At 46.6% G+C, this 22,538-nt stretch overlaps 1 protein-coding gene across 6 annotated transcripts in view; it reads right to left on the reverse strand.

Moving 5' to 3' along the window:
- LOC146833883 (torsin-1A-interacting protein 1-like) overlaps positions 1-22,538 on the reverse strand; it is a 426,463-nt gene that overhangs the window by 210,928 nt on the left and 192,997 nt on the right. For all 6 annotated transcript variants that reach the window (XM_085601774.1, XM_085601772.1, XM_085601777.1 and 3 more), the window contains one exon: positions 21,609-21,653. In XM_085601774.1, the coding sequence (XP_085457900.1) occupies positions 21,609-21,653 (45 nt within the window). The remainder of the gene's footprint in view (positions 1-21,608; positions 21,654-22,538) is intronic.

Raw genomic sequence — 22,538 nt, forward strand, 5'->3', positions numbered from 1 at the left:
CTCGTTTATTGGGATGTGTAAATACACATCTTTTAAGTCTATTGTTGCCATGTAATCTCCATTTGCAACTGAGGCAGTACTTCTTGCAGTGTAGTCATTTTGAATGTTTGTGTTTTTATAAATTTGTTTAGAAACCTTAGGTCTAATATTGGCCGTAATGTTCCGTCCACCTTTGGAATTAGGAAGTATGTTGAATATACTCCGCTGTTCTTTTCTCTGTGTGGTACGTGCTCTATTGCATGTTTTCCCTGAAGTTCTTGCACCTCTTTGACTACGTGAGATAATTATTCTTTTGAATGTCTTTTGCTTTGGCCTTCTGTTTGGAGGTGGTTTTGTTAACTCTATGCAGTAACCGTACTGCATTATGTTTAAAATCCATTTGTCTAAGGTTATTTCCCTTCATTTCTGCAGGAAAAAACGGAGTCTGCCTCCTACTGGGGTGGTATGTTGGAGGAACTGTAAACTGGTTTGTTTTTGTATTTGTACTTGTTTTTCTGTGTGTACCCTCACTGCTGTTTGAGTGTACCTTTTTGTGAGTGCAGTCACTTAGTAGAGGTCTGTTGTCCACCTCTTTGTGGCTGACCTCTGCCACGGGGACGCCCTTGAAAGGATGTTCTTCCATGGTATTGCCAGCTCTGCTGTTGTACCTGTTGTGGACCCTGGTTTCCAGCTTGGTACGTTTGCTTGTAACCTTGACGTGAGGTAGTAGGTTGGTGTGTACCTCTCCCCACCGGTCTCCTTGATGGTGTGCCTCTACGCATGCCTTTGAACTGTAGAGCACCCATGGACCTTGCCGTTTCATTATCCTTTTTTAATTGGTTGAGCTTTTCATCAACCACACTTCCAAACAATTGCTCCCCATTGAAAGGTGAGCTAATGTTACTTTGCACTTCTGGCTTGAAGCATGAGATTCTAAGCCATGCGTTCCTCCTTTCTGTGATACCAATCATACTTTGTCTGCTTGATGTTTCAGCAGCATCTAGGGCTGATTTTAAAACCTGTATTTGCAATGTTCTTACCCTCATCCACCAGGTGGCTAGCTCTTTTTTGGAATTGTTCAGGTAGATATTTTAACAATTCTCTCATGCGTAAGGGGTTGTCAACAGGAGGGCACCTTCTTTCATATCCTATGGGAGTGTCCGGAGATCATTCCCTTCTGGATGAAGGTCACTGACACCATGTCTAGGGTAGTGGGGGAGACGGTCCCAATGGAGCCGAAGTGGCTTTTATTGATGCTTAAAGGGGACACGGATTGGTCGAGGTATGTGGTAATATGGTTCGCACTGGCTGCGGGTGTAGCGGAACGAAATATTGCTAGGGGGCGGGGGGCGCAAATACCCCCCGCAGTGGGAGGAATGGAAGCGGGACCTTGACTGGTGCCAGAGGGCAGAAGAAACTGTATACAAAAGTAGGGGGTGTACTAAAAAATGGAAGAAAGTGTGGGCGCCGTGGCGGAAATACAGAGAAACTGGAGCACTCATGGAGGGGCAGTAGTGTTGGGGATTGCTGATTGTCCCTCTGGTTCCCTGACGATTATTTTCCTGTTAACTCTTGTGATATCAACCATTGTGGTATGTAGACACTGTTTTGTACTGTATGGTCTAATGAGCATTGTTAATAAAAAAAAAATATTAAACAAAAAAAACTATTCTCCAACCTCCTCCCACTGTTGATAAGCAGGTCTGTTCAACAATGCATTTGAATTGCCTATGCGCCATTGATTCGCTGCACTTCTTTCCACCTTCCTTCCTACCAGGTCCATCCTCTTGTTTTCTTTGTCTGGAGGAGGTCCCACTGTAACTGGAACATTTGCTCTTTTCCTTGGTGTTGAAGTAATAATAGAGTCTGCTGGCACAGATCCCCTGATGTATATGGGATCCTTAGAGGAGTGCTTATACTTTTCTTCTGCTCTTGGTGTGATAGCCTTGCATGCAGCAGGCTCTTTGAATGCCTCTTACCCCTGGTCTAGTACACTTGGCAGCATTGGGAGGAATTGATTTCTGAACTGTGTAGGCATCAGCGTCCCTAATAAAAAAATATGCCTGGTTTTTCTTCCTCAAGTTAAACACCACAAGTCTCTGCAGCTTTTTTAACCACATGATTATACATGCCAATGTTATCTGGGGATGATGGTCTCGAAGGATGTTTCCACAGCCTCCTCCGGTGATTCGGCATAGAGATGTTGCCATTGTAGGTCTGGAGTCTCCGAAAATGAAGATTCGGCATATGTCGGTTCGTCTTCCTCGACGTCTTCTCCTAAGAAGTATGATCCTTCCTCTTCTTCTTCGATTGGTTCAAGGGTTGTCGGCGGTATTAGATCTTCGACGACCTTTTCGCCTTCAGTATTCTTTACTTTAGGGAGGTATCTTGAATTGCTTCAAGCCTTTGTCGAAGTCTTTTTTACGTTGTAAAATATTAGCTATCTCGGCTTCAAGCCTTTTTCTCTATCTCGGCCGCGTGTGTTTCGGCGTCGAGATTTTCGGCTTTCCGTTTTTCGCCAGTTGACGCCGACCCGATCATCGACCCTTGTTTGGGCCTCTCTTTTTGACGCCGAGGTGTCCTTTTCTAGACTGTCTTTCGACGTCTGTCTTTTCGAGGACCTTACCTGTTCCCGAGTCCTTATTCAAGGATCCTACGGTGTGCTTTTGTTTGGATGCCGCTGCGGTCGCGGAATGCTTCGACGCTGAGGCTCCCTTTGGAGGTCTAGCGTCTGATTTTCGAGACTTCTAGTTTTTTCGTGGTCGACGACTTACCTCCTTAGAAGTCTTCTCGACCTCCACGACCGAACGTCTCTGTCCTCGTCACCCTCTAGCCCTTCGGTGACGTCATCTTCCTCTTCACTGGAGAGACCCACGTCTCGCAGAGAAGGCGGTGGTCCTTGACCTTGCATGTTGTAGTTGGCTCGTTGCGGTCTTTCTCTCACCCTCAGCATCTTCAGGGTGAAGACGGAGCAGGCGTTAGTCGTCACTCTGATGATCCAGTGGCAGGCACAGGTTGCAGACCGGGTGCTGATCCTTCTTGGTGTACTTGTGTTGACAGTTCTTGCAAAACTTGAACGGTGTCTTGTCCATTACTGTACACAGGGATTCCCCTGCATGCGCATTCTCCGATCGAAGTTCTTGTTTATCGACCCTTCGTCAAACTCCGGTCTTCTTGTGTTGAAAGTTGATAAAACCGTCCAAACTGTTTTTCCTTTCTTTTTATCGATTCTTCTCTCCAATCTTAGGAGCTCCTTCCGTACAGATCCAGAACCAACGGTGGAAAAAAATAATCTGAAGATGGCGACTAAAGGTGGGAGCTTCCGGAGGAAGCACGTCGACGTCACAGAAGGATACCAAATGTTGGAACGTCAACGCCCACCAACAACAAAAAAGAGAAGAAATATTACAATTCCGGACCCAACCACTAGATGGTGGAATAATGCACAGCATGTGAACCGAGAAAAGATTCACGCTGCAAAACTACCTTATCTTCAAAAGACTACTCAAGAGTTAGCTCTTCCCCACATAACCACCATACTCAACCAAATATACAGCATATCCCTGTGTATATAAGCAGTTATCTGGATTATATGTGTGTACCTAGGCATGTGTATTCCTTTGTGTAAATGTGTATAAAAATCATGTTTATAAATATATAGATATGTGTTAGTTCTGCTTAACAAATATACATATTACTTATGGTTATATTATTCTATGTTGTAGCTTGTTCACTGCATAGAGTAGTACATTTTTTTGCGCTTTTTTCTCCCACAAACTTTATTACAGCTTTTAAAGCAGCCATACATTTACATGTAGGTGAGTTGCATACAAAATAGCTAAATTAAAAATTGCGTATTGCTACAATATATAGCATGTAACGTATAGTTTACCTGTCGGTGTAGTTTTGCAGCTTGAAGACTTTCTGGATTCACTATGCTGTGCATTATTCCACCATCTAGTGGTTGGGTCTGGAATTGTAGTATTTCTTCTCTTTTTTTTCCCGTCGACATACCACCATTTGGTGTCCTTCGTGACGTCGACGCGCTTCTTCCGCCATCTTCGGATTCTTTTTTCTTGTCTTGTGTTACTCTTGTCTCATTTAACCTTGTAAACCCTTTCATCTTCTACTCCATTTTTCCTCCGGTCTCATCTTTCTGGCGGAGGAGGTTGGGTTCGCTAGTGAATCCAGAAAGTCTTCAAGCTGCAAAACTACACAGACAGGTAAGAAACTATGTTTTGCAGCGTGAATCTTTCTGGATTCACTATGCTTTGCATAGACTTTGTAGTGGTTTGTCCTTATTGTGGTGGTTAGGTAGAAGATAAGCACTGGTTACTGAAAATGTGTTGCAAGACCTTCTGTCCCACTTGCGCTTTTTTGTTCATTTGGATATCCACACAGAAGTGATTAGTGAACGTGTGCACTGAAGACCATGTAGCCGCTTGGCAAATGTCTTGAATTGGTGTGTTGGCTAGAAACGCAATTGTAGCTCCTTTCTTCCTTGTTGAGTAAGCATGAGCTGCTCCTTGTAATGGTTGACCTGCCTGTTTGTGGCAGAGCAGTATGGTTTGTGCAATCCATCGTGCAATGGTATTTATGGTAACTGGTTGTCCCAAAAAGCTGCTGGCAAAGGATACAAAGAATTGCTTTGTTTTCCTGCACTCTTTTGTCCTTTCCATATAGTGCATCACTGCCCTCCTGGCGTCCAGTGTGTGCAAGGCCCTCTCTGTGCTTGTGGATGGTTTTTGGAAAAAACTCGGTATTTGAATTGTCTAACTGATGTGGAACTTCGACACCACATTTGGCATGAAATGTGGGTCAGTTCTCATGACAATCCTATCACTGTGTATTTGCAGGTAGGGTTCTTGGGAGTGTTAGCGCTTGCAATTCACTTACTCTTCGCAGTGATGTGATAGCTACTAAGAAGGCTGTCTTTAGCGTGTGCATATGCAGTGTAGCTTTGTGAATAGGCTCAAATGGTGCCTTCATCAATTGTGTTAGCACTACATTGCTGGTGCTGGCATTCTGCTTGGAGGTGCGATCCTTTTTGCTCCTTCTAGGAATCTTTTTACCACCTGTGAGGTGAAGAAACTTTTCCCTGTTTCTCCTCTTGTGTAAACCACAATTGACGCTAAGTGGACCCTTAGGGATGTGTAGCTTAGTTTATTCTGTAGTAGATGCGTAAAGTATCTTAGTACTTTTGATTCCTTAGTAATCCTGGTTTGCAGTTTCTCCCTAATGCACCATTACGAGAATCTTTCCACTTTGCTACGTAGCACGTTCTTGTGGTAGGTCTCCTTGCCTCTCAGAGTACCGCCATTGTGCTTGCCGGTAGTTTCAGGTGTGCAAACTCTAGGTCCTCAGGAGCCATGCAACTAGGCTGAGGCTTTCTGGCTCTGGGTGTAGTACTCTTCCGTTTTGCATCGTTAGCAGGGGAACCTGTGTGCGTGCGTTTGTGACATCTCCATGATTTGTGAGAACCAGGTTTGTCTGGCCCACTGGGATGCTATCAGGATTAGCGTCATGTTGCTGAACCTGCATTTGTTCAGTACCCTGTGTAGCAGCGATATTGGTGGAAAAGCGTAGGCAAATGTCCCTGACCAGCTTATCCGTAGCGCATTCCCGAGGGACTGTTTGCACGGTACCCTGGATGTGAAGTTTTGGCATTTTGCAGTGTTGCAAATAGGTCTATTTGCGGAGTTCCCCATTTGTGGAATTTCTTCTGGATTTCTTGTTGGTTGATCTCCCATTTGTGGGATGCGGACGTCCGTCTGCTGAGCTTGTCTGCTTCTACATGGTCCTTCCCTGGTAGATGTATTGCCAACAGGTCTATTTGTCTGGGGATTGCCCATCTCCATATTTCCTGTGTCGCTGACTGTGTTCCTCCTTGCTTGTTGATGTAGAACATGTAAACATGGTAGTTGTATTGTCTGTTTGTATCAGTACCCTGTGTCCATACAGCGGTTTCTGAAAGGCTTTTAAGGCTAGGAACACCGTCTTGAGTTCTAGGTAGTTGATGTGCTTTATTGCATCCTGATGTGCCCACAACCCCTTTACTTTGAGGTTGTTTGTGTGCGCTCCCCACCCCCTCTGGGAGGCGTCTGTTGTAATGGTTACTGTTGGAGTTGGTTGTGTGAATGATCTCCCCTGTGCTATGTTTTCTTGTTCCACCACGCTATTTCTTGCTGTATTTCCTGCGTGACAACCACTAGATCCTCCCAAATCCCTCTCGCTTGTGACCATTGCTGCTGGATCCATTCTTGGAAAGGTCTCATGTGTAGGCGGATATTTGGTACCAAATGTATGCATGAGGCCATCATTCCCATCAGTTTGCTCACTGTTCTCACTGTCAGAGCTTGCCCCTTGTGGTAAAGACGCGTCTCTTTGCATATTGCCAGAGTCCTCTTTGCACATGGAATCTCCTTGCTCTGTATGGTGTTGATCTTCGCTTCTAAGAATATCTTCACTTGTTCTGGTTCTATTGACGTTTTCTCCCAATGGATTGAAAACCCCAGTTGGGCAAGTGTCTGTATCACTATCTCATGTGCCCCTTGCACTTGTTGTATGAGTTTGCTTTTACCAGCCAGTCGTCGAGGTACGGGTATACATGTATCCCCTTCCTCCTTAAGTGGGCTGCTACTGCTGCCAGACATTTTGTGAAGACCCTTGGTGCTGATTTGAGTACAAATGCCAGTACTGTGAACTGGTAGTGAGTTTTGATGATCATAAACTCATAAACCTGAGGAGGTGTTTGTGTCTGCTGTTGATGGGGATGTGCAAGTAGGCGTCCTTTAAGTCGATAGTTGCCATGTAATCTCCCTCTTGTAGTTGAGGTATGACCTCTTGGAGTGAGGTCATCTTGAACCTTTGAGTCTTTATTAACCTGTTTAAGAATCTTAGGTCTAGCATTGGACGTAAGGTTCCGTCTACCTTTGGTATGAGAAAGTAGGTGGAGTTGTTTGTGTGGTACCATTTCTATGGCTCTTTTCTTTAGCAGTTCTCTTGCTTCCTGCATCAAGTGTGCACGCTCCTTTGTTGAGAGTACTCTGACCCTTGGCTTTGTTTGGAGGTGGTTTTTCCAGGTCTATACAGTACCTGTATTGTATGAGGTTTAATATCCATTTGTCTGATGTTATTTCCCTCCACTCCTGGAGGAAGTGTCTTAATCTGCCTCCTACTTGTGTTGGAGGAATTGTTGAAGGTCTTGATTTGTTGTTGGTCCTTGCCTTGACTCTTTCTGCACACCCCGAGGTCTCAGCCGGGTGTGCGTTGGTTTTGCTGGTGAGTAACTTTGATAAGGCAGGCTGACTCCCCCTCTGACCGTTACCCCTTCCTCGGGCGTGCCCTCGAAAGGATTGTCCTCTGGGCTGGTACTGCCAGTTCTGCTGTTGCTGCCCCTGCTGCTGCTGTCCCTGGTTACCTCCTTGATAACCTTGTTGGGAGGTTTGGTGTGGTGCCACAGGTTGGTGATTTCCTCTGCCTGTTGGCCTCCTTGATGGTGTCCCCCTTCTCATACTTCGGAACAGCAGTGCTCCCATGGAACTTGCTGTTTCGTTATCTTTTTTCAGCTGGTTTAATTTGTCATCAACTGGTGCTCCGAACAGTTGTTCCCCATTGAAAGGTGTGTTGATGATGTTTTTTTGAACTTCATTGTTGAAACCTGAAATCCTTAGCCAGGCATGCCTCATTTCTGTGAACTCCAGCATCATCTACAGGCTACATGTCTCTGCTGCATCTAGGGCAGACTTCAAACATGTATTTGCCATGTTTTTTCCTTCTTCTACCAGGTGGCTTGCCCTTCTCTGGTATTGCTCTGGTACGTGCTCGAGTTCGCCAACCTCTTCCCAGTGCTGGTATGCGTGTCTGTTGATGAGTGCATTGGAATTGGAGATGCGCCATTGTATAGCTGCACTCCTTTCCATCTTCCTACCCATCAGGTCCATCCTCTTGCTCTCTTTCTCTGGTGGTGGGCCTGCGTTTGTGGGTATATTTGCACTTTTCCTAGCCATGGATGTGATGATCGAGTCGGCTGGGACCTACCCCCTAATGTACATGGGGTCTTTTGATGCATATTTATATTTCTTCTCTGCTAGTGGAGTTACTGCTCTACACATGGCAGGCTCCTTGAATGCCTCCTTCCCCTGGTCCAGAACACTTGGGAGCATGGGCAGGAACTGGATTCTAGTCTGGGATGGCAACAAGGTTTCCAAGAGGAAGCAAGACTGGGGCTTTTCTTCTTCTAGCTGCACTCCATATGTGTCTACAGCTCTTTTGATGACTTGGTTGTAGATCCCCATGTCGTCCGGCGGTGAAGGCCTCGACGGATATGATTCTACACCCTCTTCCGGGGATTCGACGTCGAGATCTTGCCACTGCAAGTCCTGAGCCTCCGAGGACGTCGAGTCTCGGTAAGTTTGCTAGTCTTCCTCCCCTTCGGCGCCGCCGTAGTACAGGTCTTCTTCCTGTTCCTCTCCAGGTGGTCTCTGTGGTCGGCGGTTGGAAATCCTCAATGCACCCTTCAGTTTCGGCCAAGGCTTTCGGCGGTATGCTGTAAAATTTCATCTTTTCGTCGAAGTCTTTCTTGTGTTGCAAGATGTTCGCCATTTCGGCCTCGAGCCTTTTTCTTTTCCATCTCGGCCGCGTGTTCGGCTTCAAGGGATTCGGCTTTTCTCTTTGCGGTTGTCGACGCGAAGTCGAAACCGCTTTCGGGCCTTCGCTTTGACGTCGAAGCCTCTTTCGTGGCTGCTCTTCGGCACCTTTCCCTTGTCTTGGGATTTCGCCGTCTGGGAGTCCTTCTCAGAGGATTCGACGGTCTTCTTGTCCCTGGATGCAGTTGTCGACGTCGAGTGCTTCGACGGCCCTGCTCCTTTTGAGGACTTTGACTCGCCTTTGCGAGTATCAGTGGAGTGTTTAGGGTTCGACGACTCTTACCTCCTTCGACGTCTTCTTTTCGACCTCGACGACTAAGGCGTCCTCTGGTCCCTCTGCGATGTTGTCTTCCTCTCCGCTGGAGAGTCCCAAATCTCAGAGCGATGGGGGTGTCCCCTGCCCCTGCATGTTATAGTTTGCACTTCTTTGCCTCTCACTTACTCTGAGGGTCTTCGAGGTGAATGCTGCACAGGCGTTTCAGTCCTCGCTTCGATGGTCGAGCGGCATGCACAGATTGCAAACCGGGTGTTGATCCTTTTGCGCGTACTTGTGGTAGCAGTTTGCGCAGAATTTAAACAGTTTTGGCCATCATCGCGCCCAGGGAGCCCCCTGTATGCGCATTCTCCTTTGAAACGCCGAATTCTTCGATGTTCTCTCTTCTGTCGTCGACTTTTGTCCTTACTTGATCTCCGGTGTCTTCCCCGGTGATATATTCTAAAGTTTTCTTCTATTTTCGTCGATTCTTCTCTCCAAAGTTTTTGGAGCTCCTTCACTGTTGATCCAGACCCAACGGTGGAAAAAAAGAATCTGAAGATGGCGACCAAAAAGTGGGAGATTCCAGGGGAAGCGCGTCAACGTCACGAAGGACACCAAATGGTGGTATTTGGTGTCATGTCGACGCCAACCTGGGCCACGAAAAAAGAAAAAAAAAAAAAAGAAAAAAAAGAGAAGAAATACTACAATTCCGGACCCAACCACTAGATGGTGGAATAATGCACAGCATAGTGAATCCAGAAAGATTCACGCTGCAAAACTTGGACAGTGTTCATTACAGTACAGAGTATACAGTTCTGCAAAATGAACCCAAAGACCGTTACCCTCCCCCCAAACAGTTGTTTGCCATCTGTTTATTGGTACTGTATTGTTGTGGGGTCGTTTTACACGTAGGAGGACTTGTAATGTTTAGAGTAAGTTGAAAGGGCCTAGTAAGACACCATTCCATTGGCTGAAGCACGGTTGTATTAGTTGTATGGTAGTTTTATCCACCCCGAAACATGGGTAGATGCGAGTCCTAGTTGGTGGAAAGTAGGGTGTAAAAGGATACCCTGTAAGGGAGGGGCGAATATTACAGTGTGAGCCTAATATTAGGACGAAGGGATGCAAACGTCCTGCTCGCTATCTTGTACTTCTTTTTTCCAGTAAAGTGTCACATTCCATAGATATCGTTTTTTTGCATAACCCTCTATACTCCTCATGACGGATTGCCGCACTCTCCGCTAGTCCCCACTGCACAACCTCTATCGGGCAACTGAGGGGACCCGAGGGTACTTCCAGTGCCTTAAGAGCAAATGTTTCGCTAGGAGTAGAGACAAGTCTGCAAAACGGCAGGTCACTTTAGGTCGGGAGTATAGGACTAGGATACACTGCTCAAGTATGCGCCAATGGTCATTTCCTGTCAGTGTTGAAAGTGTCACCCTCACTTCTACCCGGTATGTTGCTAGTGAAGGACAGGCTCATAGCATATGTGTCAGATCTACGTCCAATATGTGGCACCTAGGGCACTACGCGGGGCCATGGGGACATTTTGTTTAATGTTTGCGGCATAAGGTATGCCCTATGAAAGATTGAACATTTTATGAATTTAAAGCGTGTATTACGTGAGGTCTGGTTCGGGTATTGTAATAGGAAGGGTCATTCTTTATCAGTGAGTGCTTTGCCAATGTTCACCTCCCACCTGCGCCAATGTTCACCTCCCACCTGCGCCAATGTTCACCTCCCACCTGCGCCTAAGTAAGTCCAGAGATAATCCAAGATGGGCAGAGAGTCTGCAGTATAGCCATCTCACCAGGTGTCTGCCGTGTCCCATAGTGTACATTGCTTGCAATTAAATAACTATTCATCTACAATTGCTTCACTATAAATATTTTTCTATTTATTTTTTTTCTTTTAAAACAAATCAGCTTGAAGTACAGCAACACTTAAAAGCCTGAGTTTAACTACAACTTAAATCTAGACATAACCTTACTTATACATAATGTCCATGTACTTGTATACCTTTGTATTTATTAGCTTACTCCTATTTCAGCATCTCCAATGCAATACCCTATATCTCACCGTATAGCTCTCTCAATATATCCTCTACCTCCCCCTCCACTCTGACTCATCCCAAACCTCATTCTATTACTCTCTCCAATAGACTATCCTATTTCTCACAATATACCTCTCTCAATATATCCTCTGCCTCCACTCTCTGACTCATCTCAAACGCCATTCATAGGAGAGTTTACATTTTGTCCGATGTGGAAGCTATTGGACAATTAAATTGTCTAGATAAAACGTGTTGAACCTTGACACCATGTTAAATACCTCTTTTACTGAAATGTGTAGCACCTTTTAATTAATGATCTCTGTGCACCTTTAAAGATGCAAAATGTTGCTTTAGGTAAGTTTAAATGTTGGAACTCAGCTTCTTCTGCAAACGTTTTTGCAACTTAACCTCTCCTGGTTTTGGGTGGAACATGTTTCACTGCTGCATGGTTAGCGTATCTTTGTGCAGACGAATGCTGACATTCTGTTGCCCTGCTGATTGTATTAGGTGTGAGGGCCATGGTTGGCAAGGCCAATTGGGAGCTATGAGAATTGTCATGATTGACAGTATTGAACTTTTCCAGAAATATCAGAAGCAACGGTTATTGGGAGAAAAGCTTATGCAAATAGTGTGTGTAATAATGATATCACCCGTGTCAGGTCTTGTTGACGCTGTCTTGTCCCGCCAGTCGCCAGGGTAAGGGTAGATTTGTTTGGGCGATTTCCTAAGGTGTGCTGCTTCAATTGCCAGTATATTTGTGAATACTTTTGGAGTGAACTTTACGACAAAAAGCAGAACCTTGAATAAGTAATACTGATCCCCCGTCTCCCTTCTCGTGCGATAACATCTCTTAAGGTTCTCATTTGGAGCCTCTGTCTTATTTACTTGTAGATCTACATTTTTATACAACAGACTGCATTGTTAGGTCTTGCTTTGGGACTAGAAAGTAGACAGAGTACCCTATGAGTTTCTTTCCTTGTGAGGAACCTTCTCTATAACGTTTTTGTGCAGCAGCTGTTGTACTTCCGTTTCCATGATTTCTAACTGCCTATTCTCTTTTGTACTTCTGGCACTCTGGGGGGTTTATGGAGGATAAAGTTGAGACAATAACCATAGCGTATGATATTTGCAACCCACTTTATGTGGTAATGGACATCCAGCTGTTTATGAAGTCATTTATTCTTCCCCCAACAGGTGTTCTGTGTGCTGGGGGGTGGGCACAGCAGAGCGAGTTCCCTCTCCCTTGAAAAATAGAGGCTTTGGCTTCTGCTGCTGTTGTTACTGTGTGGGTAATGCGAATTGGTTGCCTGCAGCTAGACTTTGTGTTTTTGTAATTAAGGCCTGCCTCCCCGGTCTTCTCCTATCCAAAGGGATCTCTCACTTTGTCGGCCAGTACACCTGGAGGGCCCCATGGCCTTGGCAGTCTCATTGGCTTTTTTTTAAAATTCATTCCATAGTCTGATCAACTCTTGGGCCGAAAACCTGGTTTTCTGTGAGGGGCATATCAACGATGTTTGACTGGACCTCTGGTTTAAATCTGGAGATGTGCAAAAACAGTTGGACAGAATGCATAACAATGTCATACATTCACCCCAGTACAAAGATCTGGGCCTAAATCAATCGTTTTTTTGCTCACCATGCCATTCCAGTTTGAATCCAGCCATATGCAAATCAGTCTTGACCCTGTGCCTCATGCCTAGGGAGGACCTGGCTTGGCAGTTCGGGCTGGACTGTCCCATGAGGCAAAGGGTCAAGGCTGATTTGCATATAGCCAGGTCTAAACTGGGGTGGCATGGTGAGCAAAAGAGTGATGGATTGAACCCAGATCTCTTGACTGGGGGTGAATGTTTTGATTTGTTCTGCATTCCGTCCATCAATTGTGTGTCTTAAATCTGGAGATGCACAGCCGGTTAGCTGCCTGCTTACTGGATCTGCTGCCTCCATGGCTGACTTAAGGCAGATGTCAGCAATGGTTTTCCCCCTTTCAATCAGACTTTGGCCCTTTTCGGATATTCTTCTGGGAGAGGAGACTCAAGATCCTCCATGTCTTCCTAATGTTAGAGGACGTCTTTTTAGCAGTGAGTTTGAGTTGGCTATACGCCATTGTATGGCAGCTGCTCTTTCCATCTTCCTGCCCACTACTTATAACCTCTTGTTCTTCTTGTCTGGCGGAGCCCCATTGACGCTGGGGCCATGGCCACTTTCATCGCAGTACTAGCTGTGAGTGAGCATGCTTCAACAATTCCCTGGATGTACTGAAGGTCTTAAGTGGATGCCTTTTATTTCTTCTCCATGTGAGGAGTCAATGCTTTAAGCAGTTGACAGCTAGGACAACACATCCTTACCCTGCTGAACTATGAGCGGCAACATGGACAGAAAAGTATTCTTCTGTACACTACACTGAATATATCAAGGAGAAAGTGTGTCCTCCTCTACCTCCATTTCCACACCAAGAATGTCAGTAGCTTTCTTAACTACACTGTGGTATGTTGAGATATGATGTAGGCAGGATGATCTCAAGGGGTACCTACCAGTCTCCTAATGTCAGGAAGCTGCCTCAACATCCTCCCACAAGATTTATTCCTATGGTATGTGGACCCTCTTTCTTCGCTGTCAGAATGTGTAAATATATACTCCTCTTCCTCCACATCTATGTCCTGCTCTACATCCTGCTGGGTTTGCTCCTGCTCTGGGACTTGTATGCCCTATGCTGGTTTCTTAAACCCTAATGCCCTGTGTTTTGTGTGGTGACCTAGTTTAATAAAAGTTTTTATTTTATCATAATATGATTTCTACATCTGTCTCCAATGACCTCTTCTTCTTGACCTCAATAACTGGGGATTTACTGTCCCCCTGGGACTTTACTTGAGACGGTACCTGCCACTCGTTTTCCCTTTGCACTCCATCGTCCACTGAAAAGCAGCAACAATCTTCAGTAGATATTTAGCAGTGCCCTTCTCTTTCTCGGAAGCAAGGGATGTCCCTTTGGCTTGTCCAGATGCAATTTCTTTACCTTCAATAGCCTGCTTTTTTTGCAGTTCTAGTATTTTGCTCGAAAACGTGTGCTTCAGCCTATTAGGCAGTAATCTGGATGTCTTTTTTCTGGACTCCTCTGAAGACTTTAGGGCACGTAGCACTGTAGGTTTAGGGTCCCGTCTATGGGTGTTCTCCAACCCCATATGAGACCTCAAGTTCAATGTCTTGATGTTGACCCTAAGCTTCCTCCGCCTCACCGTCATTGTCCGAGAAACCCATCTCCTTCATTGACCGTGCCCCCTTTTCTTTTTCTCGAACTCTGATAGAACTACTATGTTTGGAGTCACCCAATGTGCTTGAAGGATTATCTCTGTGCACCAGAGTTTTCAGTTTAAAGAACAAGCCTGAGATGCAGTCCTCAGACCTATTGTCTCTTGGGACACAGAACACACAGACTGAATGCTTGTCATTTAGTGTGAACTTCCCATGGCAGTTTAGGTAAAATGTAAAGAGCATGCTTATTATCTAAAATTATGTTAAAGAACCCCAGGGATCGCATGCAAGGCAAATGCTACTTACCAGTATGCATCTGTTCTTGGCATGTAGAGCTGCAGATCTACACACTGTGCATAGACCGCCATCTGGTGTTGGGCCCGGATGTTTGCAGTTGTTTTTCCTCTTGGAAAGTCTTTGGAAGTCACGAGGTATGTGACCCTTCCTTTGGATCGTATTGCGCATGGGCTTCAGCTCCATCCTCAGATTGTTTTTCGCCAGCAGGGAAATGATGGAGTGTAGTAATCGCAGTGAAAATGCCCATGTGTGCTGTATCTAAAGAAGATAAACTGGAATAGATAAAGGTAGCCGGGTAGGCGTGTGTAGATCTGCAGCTCTACATGCCAAGAACAGATGCATACTGGTAAGTAGCATTTGCCGTTCGAGGCATATGAGCTGCAGATTACACACTGTGCATAGATTATATAGCAGTACTCGCTCCTAGCGGCGACCACCAGTATCTGTTGCAGTGGTTTGAAACAATGTTTTGAGTACAGCCTGGCCCACACTAGCTTGTTGCTTAGTTTGCACATCTACACTATAGTGTTTAGTGAAAGTGTGCGGTGTTGACCATGTAGCTACTTTGCAGATATCATGTAAGGGGATGTTCCCTAAGAATGCCATGGAAGCCCCTATCTTACGTGTAGAGTGGGCTTTAGGGGGAACAGATAGCGTTTGTTTTGCTTTGTGGTAGCAAATCTGTATGCATTTGACAATCCACCTAGCTATCCCAGTTTTGGAGATGGGGTTGCCTTTGTGTGGTGGTGAGAAAGACACGAACAGTTGTTTGGTCTTACGAAAGGGTTGCGTTCTTTCGATGTAGTAGAGTAAGGCTCGTTTGACATCTAATGTGTGGAGAGCTCTTTCTGCAACGGTCTGTGGCTGCGAGAAGAATACGGGTAGTTCCACAGATTGGTTTAGGTGAAAAGGAGAAATGACTTTAGGGAGGAATTTTGGATCAGTACGGAGAACAACCTTGTTATGGTGCATTTGCAGAAAAGGTTCTTGAATGGTAAGTGCTTGTATCTCACTGACCCTTCTGAGGGAAGTGATGGCTACAAGAAAAGCTGTTTTCCATGTTAGGAATTGAAGTTCACATTTGTGTAGAGGTTCAAAGGGAGGCCCCATTAGTCTTGTGAGAATGATGTTTAGGTTCCACACAGGTGAGGGTGGCACTCTGGGGGGGAATTATTCTTTTGAGGCCTTTCATGAAGGCTTTTATGACAGGTACTCTAAAGAGTGATAGATGTTGCCTGTTTTGTAGATAAGCTGCTATGGCTGCAAGGTGCAGTCTAATAGACGTATAGGCTAGTTTACATCTTCGTAGGTGTAGTAAATAGCCTATGATGTGTTGAATGGACACATCTAGGGGATTGAAGTTATTGTTGGGACAATAAACCACAAAACGTTTCCACTTGGCTGCGTAGCAAGCTCTAGTGGTAGGTCGTCTAGCTTCTCCAATGACGTTCATACAGTCTGGAGGAAGATTTAGATAACCGAATTCTAGGATTTCAGGAGCCAGATCGCAAGGTTGAGCTGAGCTGGGTCCGGGTGTCTGATCTCTCCATGGTTCCGGGTTAAGAGGCGTGGAGAGAGGTGTAACTTTTGGTGCGGTACTACTGATAGTTCCAGCAATGTGGTGTACCACGGTTGTCTGGCCCAAGTGGGAGCAACTAGGATTAGAGTTAGGGAGTGGTGCTGTTGTTTGTGCACCACTAATGGAATGAGTGGAAGAGGCGGAAAAGCGTACGCAAATTTGCCTGACCAGTGCCTCCATATCGCATTGCCTTTGGACAATGGGTGTGGATACCTGGCGGCGAAGCTTCGGCATTTGGCGTTTTCGTGGGTGGTGAAGATGTCTACCTGTGGCTGCCCCCACAGTTGAAAGTACGGGTGAAGAACTTGCGGATGGAGTTGCCACTCATGGATCTGTTGTGTTTGTCTGCTCAGCAGATCGGCCATAGTGTTCTGGACTCCTGGGACATGTTGGGCTAGGAGAAAGATGTTTTGGTGTATGGCCCATCTCCATATGCTCTGTGCTAGCTGAGAGAGCTGCGGAGAGTGTGTGCCCCCTTGTTTTTGTATATAGTACATGGCTGTCATGTTGTCTGTGCGGACTAGGACTGCCTTGCCTGATATATGTGTTTGAAAGGATTTTTGGGCTAATAATATGGCTAGTAACTCAGATGGTAAATATGGAGTAACTTTTGCTGAGGTGTCCACCTGCCCTGCATGGTGTGGTGTAGTGTAGTAGGTGAGCTCCCCAGCCGGAGAGCGATGCGTCCGCTGTCAGTACTATCTGAGGAACCGGGTCCAGGAACGGTCGCCCTTTGGAAAGGTTTTTGGTGGTCCACCACTGCAGAGAGCGATGGGCACGACCGTCTACCAACACCAGATCTGTTAATTGACCCTGGTCCTGGTTCCATTGGTGCGCTAAGCACTCTTGGAGAGGACGCATTTGGAGTCTAGCGTGGGGTACTATGAATATGCAAGAGGCCATCATTCCTATTAGTTGCATTAACACTCGAGCTGGAGGAGTGTGTTCCGGCTGAAATTTGGTATTGTTATACGTGGGGCGGTTGCAGATGGGACTTTGTGTGGTTTACTGTGAAGCCCAGTTCGTGAAGTAGCTGGATAGTGGCGTGAGTGTGTTGTACACTCTGGTTGTATGAGCTGGCTTTTATTAGCCAGTCGTCTAGGTATGGGAAGACTCAGATATGTTGTCTTCGCAGGTATGCTGCCACTACTGCTAGGCACTTGGTAAACACTCGCGGTGCTGTGGTGACTCCGAATGGGAGCACCTTGAAATGATAATGTTGACCGTCCATTACAAACCTGAGAAACTTTGTGAGCGGGAATGTGGAAATAGGCGTCCTTGGGGTCTAGGGTGGCAAGGAAGTCGTTTTGGGAGAGCAGGGGGAAGTACTTGCTGGAGTATGACCATGTGGAAATGGTCTGAGTGTATATAGTGATTTAGGGGTCTGAGGTCTAGGATGGGCCGTAGAGGGTCGTCTCTTTTGGTATGAGAAAATTTAGGGAGTAAACTCCCATATTTTGTTGGTGGGCAGGAACTAGTTCTATCGCACTCTTTTGTAGGAGGGAGATTACCTCCTGCTTTAGAAGTGACAAATGTTCCTGTGACATTGGACGTTGTTTGGGTGGAATGTTTGGGGGGGGGGGGGGGTGGGGGGGTATAGATGTTGGTTTGAGGCAGTAGCCTGACCGAATTATCTGTGTTACCCATTTGTCTGAAGTGATAGTAGTCCAGACAGGAAGGAAATTGTAGAGTCTGCCCCCGACTGGAGTGGAATGGTCTGGGGGGAGTGGAGGGAAGTCATTGGGCAGGGGTGGAGGCAGAGCGGGAGGTGTTAGGTTTGCGTCTGCCTTTATTGTGGTTTCCCCTGTAGTCGCATCTCTGGTAACCCCTAGTGAAGGTGGATTGGGTAGGGGTTTTATAGAAAGTGGAGGCGCTGTCTGAGGAGTAGCCTTTGGAGGTGCTTCAAAAGGAAGAGCGGCAAAAGGAGCGCCTGGGAGTGTGTGACTGTAAGGCTCCCATAGACTTTGCCGTATCTGTGTCCTTTTTCATTTTTTCCAGGGCAACGTCAACGTGTGGCCCAAACAGATGTTCCTGGTCAAAGGGATGGTTCAGGATGGAAGCCTGCACCTCAGGTTTGAAACCTGAAATACGTAGCCAGGCATGCCTACGGAGGACGACGACGCTGGTGTTAATTGCCCTAGAGGCGGTGTCAGCTACATCTAGGACGCAGCGAATGGAGGTGTTGGTAATGGTTTTACCCTCCTGGATTAACTCGTTGGCTCTATTCTGGTACTTGTCAGGGAGGTGTTGCATTATGGCTTCTAGTTCGTCATAATGTGCCCTGTCATATCTTACCAAAACCGCTTGTGTGTTTGCGATGCGCCATATGTTGGCCGCCTGGGATGCAGTGCGCTTGCCAGAGGCGTCTAGGAGTTTGGACTCCTTATCAGGTGGTGGTGCTTCGCCTGATGCCTGGGAGTTTGCACGCTTCCTTGCAGTGGAGGCTACCAGGGAGTCTAGTGGTGCGGGCCCTCTGATGTAAGTGGGGTCTGTAGGGGCTGCCTTATACTTCTTCTCGATGTAAGGGTTGAGGACTCTGGCCCTGACTGGGTCTTTAAAGACTTCAGGCGCGTGCTTGATAACGCCTTTTAGCATGGGCAGGGTGGAAGTGGTCTTGTGTGTAGTATCAAAGGTATCGAGGAGGAAGTCCTCTTCCACAGGGTCTGTTTGGAGATCAACTTCGTGGTAGTGTGCCGCCCTATGGAGTAATTGGTTAAACCCCATTGTCTCTTCAGGAAGGGGGGGAGGGGACAGAGTCGGTCTTGAAGGGTAAAGGTCATCCTGCGGGACGTTAGGGACGTCTGGAATGTTGTAGTCGTCCCATGGGTCTGGGGAGCCTGTAGGAGTGGGGTCCCCTGTGGGCTGGTCATGGGTCCCGTCCCCTGTGTCATCGTAGACATCGTCATCATCCTTATCAGGAGAGGGTGTGGGGGAATGGTGAGGTGGGGAGGTGGAGGAGAGGGAGGAGGTGGAGGCAGAGGAGGAGGTGAAGGTATTCTCAAAAGGGGAGGTTTTAAAGTCTCTACTCTTTGGAGGTGGAGCTGGCGCAGGCTTGTCCAGTGGTCTCTTTGATGTGGAGCATCAAATGTCCAGTTTTAGGGTCCTTGACCAGTGTCTTTTGTAGTGGACCGGGCCGAAATAGTTAGTCTGTGAGTGGCCGATCCGTCGGCACCGAAGGTGTCGGAGCCGTATGTTTTTTAGCCTTTTAGTCTGCATCAGTCTGTTGTTTTGAACTGTGCGGCTTAGAAATGTCCGGTTGTTTTCTCGGCTCCGAAATGACTTTCGGCTTCGAGGTGTGTATTTCGAGGGCCTTTGGCTTTTTGCTCGGCTCCGGTGATGGTACCGAGGAGCTAGTGCCAGTTTTCGGCACCGAGTGCTTCGACGTGGAGCTCGGCGCGGAGGAGGAGGCCATTTTCTTTTTCGGCGCCGGATTCGGAGGAGTGTTTCTCGGCACAGACGCCAGGCTGGCTCGAGCCCGAGCTGCCAGAAGGCTTGGTGAGCTTCTTAAACTGGGCCCGAAAGCGAGGTATGGGAAGCAGTGTCTTTGGTCGTGCCTAGGCCCGAGGGCAAAGGCGTGACTGAAGCCTTTTTCGGTGCCGTCGAGGGTGGGGGTCGATATTAGTACTCACGCCCCTCTGTGCCGGAGTGATGTCCTCGACATCTGAGTCGTCAGCTACGGAGGCACTGACGAGACCCTCTTCGGTGTACTGCTCTTCAGGGACATCGACGCCTTCTCCGAAGATGTCGTCGGGGATTGCTGTCGACGAGTGTGCCATGGTTCTCCTCGCCCTTTGGTCCCGAATGGTCTTCTTCGGCCAGAAGGATTTGCACGCCGGACAGTCTCGAGCCTCGTGTTCTGGGGAGAGGCAGACGTTCTTCCCCACACCTCATGGAGATCGGTGTGGGGAAACTTGGACCCACATCGAGGACACTTCTTAAATGGAGTCCTTTCCATCAGCCAGGACCGGAGCTCAGGTAGGCCCGAAGGCCTTCGTCGACGACCGGAATCGAAGACTTCGAAGTATGAGAGTCGCGTTGAGTGTGGAGATCGCGATCGAAACAATCCCGCGGAAAGGGAAGGATTGCGCGCCGATTAGAAGAACTGAAAACAGTTCGGAACCGGAGCGTGAAGAATACATCCGAGCCCGATGACGGAAAAAAACAATCTGAGGATGGAGCCGAACGATCCAAAGGAGGAGTCACATACCTCGTGACTTCCAAAGACTTTCCAAGAGGAAAAACAACTGCAAACATCCGGGTTCAACACCAGATGGCGATCTATGCACAGTGTGTAATATGCAGCTCATATGCCTTGAACACCAGATACCATTCTCTGTACAAGTCAAATGCCCGGAACAAACCCGAAAAGCCTCTCCAGCATCCAACATCCGTGGATGGCTTTCTTCACTGCCTTACAATTTTCCCCTCGAGGACTTTTCACTCACATTCAACAAAATAGTTGGGAGCTCTCTCGATGCCCAGTCTAAGCTGTTGGGCATGCACATGGACACTGTTTGATTAATTTCAACGGTATGCAAGGGGTCCACCTATGTCGACACTCACTAGCTAAGAAACGTTTAACAGCAGCACATCTGGACCCAACCACTAGCAGGCAAAATTGTGCAAAGCCTGTTAACCTAAAAGATTAAGCTTAAAAAAAAAAAAGGACAATAGTGAGCTGTCTAGGTTATAAGGAAGGACTCGGAGGAAATAATTTGAAATATGTTAAGAGAGAAAGTACAGCGTCTTTGTACTTAAAGACTGAAAGTGTATGTGAAAAGAGACATCTAAAATTTACATTCACCCAGAACCAGCATCTGGTCTATGGCTAGGAGGTTGATGGCATTTATTTAACCAAAGGAAGGACAGAAGGATGAAATAGTTTAGGGGTGAAAAAATGGGATCATGGTGATGCAGATGCACTGTTTTTGCTATTAGAATAGGTCACATTGTAGAGGCATTAGCGAGCTTCTTAGCATCCTCATAGATGATAACCCATCCTCTAATGTGCACTCTGTTTTGCTGCTTAAATCAGTAGCGGAGGATACATGAGAGGGCAGGGCTCCTATCCTGCCAGAGCCTAATTCAGACTGCCAGCAGGCATACAGCTGCTGAGGTGTCTGAAAATTGTAATTTCTGGGTAAAATCCGAATCAAAATGGATTTGGCATCTTAAAAGGCTGGAAGATGAAGCCTTAATGGCCACTCACCGAGTTGACAGTGATAAACGAGGTGACAATAGGAGGAATAGAGAGCAAATAACAAAGGAAAGCTAAATTCCTATTGACACAGTAAGCATAATTGATCAGAGGTGACCAAATCACAAGACATCAAACTACGAAAAGGAAATAACATTTTTTTTGAAAGTCTCAAAGCAGCATGTACCAGCACAAACAGAAGACTGTGTGAGACAACTACAAACCCAGGGAAATCTTACAATGAGGTGGTGAGCTCTTTTTAGGTAAAAAGTGATTTAGATCATAACAGTGTTCTTGACAAGTACGAATCCCAGCAGAGGCAGAAAATAGTGGACAGCAATGGGGCTTACCTGGCCAGAGTTTGTTTCCTTCCCTGGCAGCTCCAGGCAAATTTCCTGAAAGAATGCATAAAGTTTGGAAATTACTGAAACATTTCATAACCAGGTCAAAGAATGAGAATATGCATTAAGATCCCCATGACGGAGTAAGGTCTATTTCAGATTTTATGTCAGGCCCTGAGGCGAGGATTAGGCTTTATTTTCTTCACTTTAACTGTAATCATCAGCCTTTAGCATTTTAAGATTAACAGTAAACTACATTCCCCATAAGACCGTGGGAAAAAGAAAACAGAGCATCCAATCAGGGCGCTGTACTTCCATATAACAACCCCTGTAGACACTCTATCCCCCTCTTACTTAGGCTCCAGCAGTCTACAGTTAAGTACCTTTGACATTCTCTTATGTTTTGCCTTAATGTACTTTTTCTCGAAGAGATATTGAGCGGGGACATTCCAACCTGCCAGGGTTTTCTCCTACGGATATATCTTTACTTGGCATTCGATAAATTAATTGTTTTTCCTTCCTCAGCACTGCCGCAGGAATGTTCTTGCTCCTCTGCTGCCTCTTTAGATTGCAAGGCTCTGGTGCGCGGTGTGGGCAGCCGACCGCTAGCGGGCCCGCGCACATCTCTATTAAAGCACCCAGTGCACCCTAGTCTCCTGGCAGCCAGCTGTAGGAAAGTGCCCCTTTTTGCATGGTTGCCTCCACTTTTTGCCAAACTGTTGATTTACTTTGACTGAGTGTGCCATGGGTTCCTGCCAACCAGGTACCCAGGGCCTAGGTTCTTTTCCAAACTGCACTGTTGCAAAATCCAACTGACAACTCTCTGGCCACACAAGTCCCTTGGACTAAAGGCACTGTGACCAAGGAAGGCCTCCAAGGGCTGCGGCACTTATTGTGCCACTCTTAGAGGCCCTGTGTATGTAGATACACAGACACACA

This window comes from Triturus cristatus, chromosome 4_2 (assembly GCF_964204655.1).
Source record: "Triturus cristatus chromosome 4_2, aTriCri1.1, whole genome shotgun sequence".
NCBI classification, from domain to species: Eukaryota; Metazoa; Chordata; class Amphibia; order Caudata; family Salamandridae; genus Triturus; species Triturus cristatus.